Genomic DNA, 5,197 nt, shown 5'->3' on the forward strand with positions numbered 1-5,197 from the left:
CATACCGGCCGGACAGTGGTGAGAACGAAACAATACTGACCCTGTAGCATGGATCCATGTCCCACTTACAGAAGCCTAAGCCCCATGTGACCTTGTTTTTGTGGAATTTTCAAGTGCTTTCAACTCCTTTTTAACCACATGTCATACAGCGTAAGCTGTTCCAGATCAATGTTATCCAGCCCAGGAGAAAGAGCGCCTTCTCATATGATGAAGAAGCATCATCTCTGAAAATAACTGCAGGCCACGCTCTTCTGGTCAGGAGCTTTTTTGTCTTAAATTTTAAATCTTAAGAAGTAATAGTAAGATGTAACTTATGTGTTATTACTTACTGATGTGTGTTTGGTTTGCACAAGTGCATAGCCAAGTATTGAAGAGAGAAATTCACCAGTTTCTAGTTTTTGTTAAGGCAAAAATGACCATGAAATATGTTGATGATGTATCCAAATTTTTTTTATAACATTTGCATTTCCTTCCACTGAATTACATTGTAGAGAAGTTCTGTCTCCATAAAGGGAAGGCTAAAAATGTCCTGTTACGTCTGCAGCATAATTTAGGAGCACATCCTCATGAGCCAGTTATCAGAACTTGCCAGCCACCAGACTACAGGATGGAGACGACCACCTCAACTGTGTTCACCACCAATACTTCCACTTCAGGACATCTTCTTTCTTCTTCTTGGGACATCACAGGTTTAACTCGTGCTGCGTTGCTAAGTTTGAGCTTTCTGCTGGGATTCTCTGGAAACATTGCGGTGATCCTGCTCAAGCCGAACATCCAGACTCTGTCCCCTTTGAGCCAGAGTCTGATGCTGAATCTAGCCGTGTCGGACCTTCTCTGTGTGCTGACTCTTCCGTTCTGGATTTATGATCTACTCATCAGTTGGACCCTCGGGCTTGTGGCCTGTAAACTTCTAACATGCCTGTTGTTCCTAAGTTTTTTCTGCAGTCTGTTGACCGTGACTTTGCTAAGTGTCCAGCGCTATCTGGTTGTTGTGAAACAGCAACATACCTTAAATCACTTTGGAGCAAAGCGTCTTCTGGTTCTGCTGTGGATAGCTTCACTCGTTGCTTCCATCCCTAGTGGCATTTCTCACAACCTGATAGAGAAGGAGAATATGACTTATTGCACTCTCCAGTTCTCCTCTGAAGCTCTAGTAATTTTTGTGCTGATAGAAGAAATCATAGTGGGATTTGTGACAATATTCATTTTAGCTTTTTCTTATATTAGCCTTTATAGGAAGTTGAAGCGAGCTGCATTTTTCCACAATTGTCAAACAACCAGACTGGTTTCCAGCATCACTGCGAGCTTCTTTGTCTTGAACTTTCCCTACCATGTCATCAATGTACTGACTGTAACTGCAGTTTCTCTCCATATTGAGGGCCTCATGGAGTTTTGCAGGAGCTCACGGTACATTTTTGGAGCAATTCTCCTTTTTAACATCAGCTTGAATCCTCTCCTGTATGCATTTACATCCTGTAATTTTTGGAAGTGTTCAGAAAAACTAAACTGCTGGGCGAGAAATTCTGGTGTTTCCTAAAGTCCAAGTAATAATACCATCACTAATGCTGTGTAGTGATGTTCATGACGACGGCACAGCCCTGAAAGTTCTTTTGCCACCAAAATAATGTTTCTTTGTTATATTTTTTTGGTTGCTTTGGGGACAGCTGTGTAAAACTGTTTTTTTTTTTGTATTTTTTTGTGTAAGTATGCGGTAGTCGAGAATAAGAAAAATCCTGTTTTAATTTTTTTATTGGTTCATTTTTGTAAACAAACTCTTACTCAAAAATTTCCTGATCTCACACTTGCACAGTGTGTTTCCTTAAACTTCTATGCATGTAAATGACAAATTGCTTCCTTCAGAGCCAGGGGAAAAGGAAACAACCCATCAGACGAGGTCGACACCGCAATCAATACCTCCCCAGCTCACTTATCCAACCGGTTCTCCATTCTGCCGAACAAAGACGCGACTCCAGAGGCCAGCGAAAAAGTTTTCACTAACCGCAGAATTTAACTTCCCGTCGAGCTGAACGTGGAACTCACCTGTAATCCTCCTGTTCTGAACCTGATCTCCTCCCAAGCTGAACCTGGATCTCGCCAGTTTTCCTCCTACAGTTCTCAGTTTAAACTTCAACTACAACTTTGGTGAGTGAGCAAAACTCTATATGCCAAAGTCCTGTTCTAGCCTTTAGCTTGGTAGCTAACCTCTTTTTTTCTTGTAGTGTCTCCACTGCCTGTACTGGTCAGAAGGATCCAGGGGTCTCCTCAGCTCTCCACCATTTTCCTCTTAATTGTTCCAGCTGAGTCTGTTTCACTCTGGGGTTCTGCCTTAGTCCTCACACCAACAGCCTTGATCATCAGGGACTGTATTACCAGGAATATACGTTTTTCAATGGAGTTACCAGATGCTTCCCTGGAGCCAAGGTAGTGGATATTCTTCAGAAACTCCCGGACTTTTTGGTTTTCCTTCCATCTACCATCACCATGATTATTGTTCATGTTGGTACCAATGACACAACACTGCAGCAGTCAGAGGTAACAACATTGGATTTTCCAGACCTCGTTTTCTTTTTAAATAATATTGGGAAAACTGTTTTCATTTCTGGACCCATCCCCACACTGTCCAGAGAATCCACTAGATTCACCTTGATCATCTCCCTGAATACCTGGCTGCTGTCTACTTCCTGCAAGTTCAGGTTTGGTTTTATTGGTCTTTTTTGGAACCGCCCTATTTTTATCAACATGATGGTCTTTACCCCAGTGCCTTTGGAACCGATATTTTAACTGCAAATATTCAAAACACTGTGCATTGCTTTAAAGATGATTGACTATCAAATATGAATACTGCCCTGGAACCAGCACCTGCAGAATTTTAGATCACAATCTCTATGGCCTGTTTTTAACAGAGACGAGGAACTCTGGTGCACCAATCTCACTGTCAGAGGCAACACCACCACTTTTCACTTCACAAATAGGGACAGAAAACAAGGCAGAGGTGGTGGGACTGCTGCAATTTTATCTGCTGGTATTGGTTTTAAAGGAACCGTGTTTAATGAATGTCTTTGTTTTAAATATCAGGCCATTGTTTTTAATAATCCTGTCATGTTGTGTTTAATAGTGTACAGAACCCCAAAGTATAATTCATCTTTATATATGATTTCTCAGAACTCCTTTAGTCAGTTTTAATGAATTTTAGGAAAATAATGGTTTGAGGTGATTTTAACATTCATGTCCACAATGCATCAGAAATGTATATTTTTAACATTTTTACATCTATGGATTTTATCCAGCATGTGTACGAGCCCACTCACAAATAGAGGTCACACTCTGGATCTCATTATTACTCACTGCCTGAAGGCCTCTGTGACCTCTGTTGTGGATGAGCTGCCTAGCCTTGCGTGCCCAGTTGGGTGCACTGGGCCTAGGGGGCTGGAGGCTTTGGGGCGGGGGGTGCTGGGGATGAGCAGGACGTGCTCGTGTTGCTTAGATGCTGACATCCCAGCCAAAAGGAGGACAGCACCTTCAGGTTACTCCTCTGAGTACTGCTAGCGTTGGGTTTTCTTATAATCTCTTCTATTTTATCTGTTTTGTTTCTGTGTTTATTATTATGAGGGGCTTATCTTATTTTATTGCATTTGTGGGGAATGGTTTTCTTGTATTTTTATTTGTTTTATGTACAGAACTTTGAGATGTTTCTTTACATGAAAGGTACTATATAAATAAAATGTATCTGAATTAAATGTTTCCCATGCCTCTGTCGTTCTCCTTCTTTCTCTTGAGCTTTAACACCCCAACTTTAAGCTTCCTGGTACCTTCTACTTAATCCATGCCATCATGGATGTAATGTGCTGCTATCAACACATTTTAGGGAAACCAGGACTCCAGAGCAACCTGAAGAGATGCAAGAGTAGCTGGTGATGAACGGAGAATCGTTGATAACAAATCATTCATCTTCCTCATAAACTTGCCGTTTTTTCCGAGCATGAAGTGACATAAGAGTGTCATTCGTTGTGCAAAAAAGTCTTATTGATCCTCTTCAGACTGACATCAGTGTGTGATCAAGCGCCACTTTCATGCAAAGTCTCATATCCCAGAATCTTCTCCTGCGTGGTTTAGTCTAATGATGGTAAGTGACACCCGATTCCACAGAACACCTCAGGCTGCAAACTGCTTTCATTTTCCTTCTTCCCCTTAAACAATGGTGTGCTTCAGTGTTTAGTGTGTGTCACAAGCAGCTTTGGCAGGCTACATCTGCTGCACAAGCTGCCTGGCTGCTCCTGTTCATCATCAAATCTCAGAAATGCATATTTTTAACATTTTAACAGCTATGGATTTTATTCAACATGTGAACGAGCCCTCTCTCCATTCCTGCTTCGGTGGTTCGTCAGCTGACCTGTGATCAGCAGTGGGTGCATTGCACACAATAATTCTCCTCTAGAACCCAGAAAATAGTTGTTCTGCTGACAGACTTTGGTGGGATTTGCTTCATTTCCTATTGTTGCATTTTCATACATTCAGCTTTACAGGAAGGTGAATCAAGGAGCATTTTTTTTAACAACCCTCAAACATCCAGACTGATTACTAGTATCATCCTTGTGATTTTTGTCCTGTGGATTCCACACATCACTGTAAATGTACTGAGTATGGCAGCTACGGCTTTACAAAATGAGTGGCTTGAGAAACATTTTGCAAAGTTGCGGTACGTTATTGGAGAACTGACATTTATAAATAGCCGTTTGAATCCACTGCTGTATGCATTCACTTCTCACATTTGTAAATGTGAGAGACGCGGGGACCACTGAGGTCAATACCACCAACTTCCACAAGCTCTGTCACTGCTGATTTTAGAACAATCAGATGAGTCATTTTTCTAAAGAAAGCTGCAAAGGTATTTTTTTTTTGGGCCTGTTTATATTTGTTCCACCACTAAATGAAGTGTTAACTAAAGTNCACTTCTATGTACAAGTACAATGTAGAATCCCAACCAAAAGAAAAATCCAACCAACAGAGTAATAAATGATGTTTTACAGTAAACTTCTCTGGTTACTGTTTGTGTCCTCCCTCTTGCGACCATTGTCTTCATGCTCCTGGACATCCACACGCTCATCTGTTTGGCCAGAGACTTTCATCCCATAGGGTTTAGTATTTTCCTCGCAGTGCAGCGAGACAAGAAACGGCATGAATGTCTTACCCTGCACTA

The 5,197-nt window shown here is 41.5% G+C and overlaps 1 protein-coding gene across 1 annotated transcript; it reads left to right on the top strand.

Annotated features, from left to right (window-relative positions):
• The first annotated feature begins 377 nt into the window (after positions 1-377).
• On the top strand, positions 378-3,335 carry LOC112139112 (C-C chemokine receptor type 8-like). Its single transcript, XM_024261814.2, has 2 exons — positions 378-2,142; positions 2,220-3,335. Exon 1 carries the CDS (start codon positions 608-610, stop codon positions 1,535-1,537), a length of 930 nt encoding a protein of 309 aa, XP_024117582.1. The 5' UTR covers positions 378-607; the 3' UTR covers positions 1,538-2,142; positions 2,220-3,335.
• Positions 3,336-5,197: the final 1,862 nt, after the last annotated feature.

Source organism: Oryzias melastigma, unplaced genomic scaffold (assembly GCF_002922805.2).
Source record: "Oryzias melastigma strain HK-1 unplaced genomic scaffold, ASM292280v2 sc00590, whole genome shotgun sequence".
Lineage (NCBI taxonomy): Eukaryota > Metazoa > Chordata > Actinopteri > Beloniformes > Adrianichthyidae > Oryzias > Oryzias melastigma.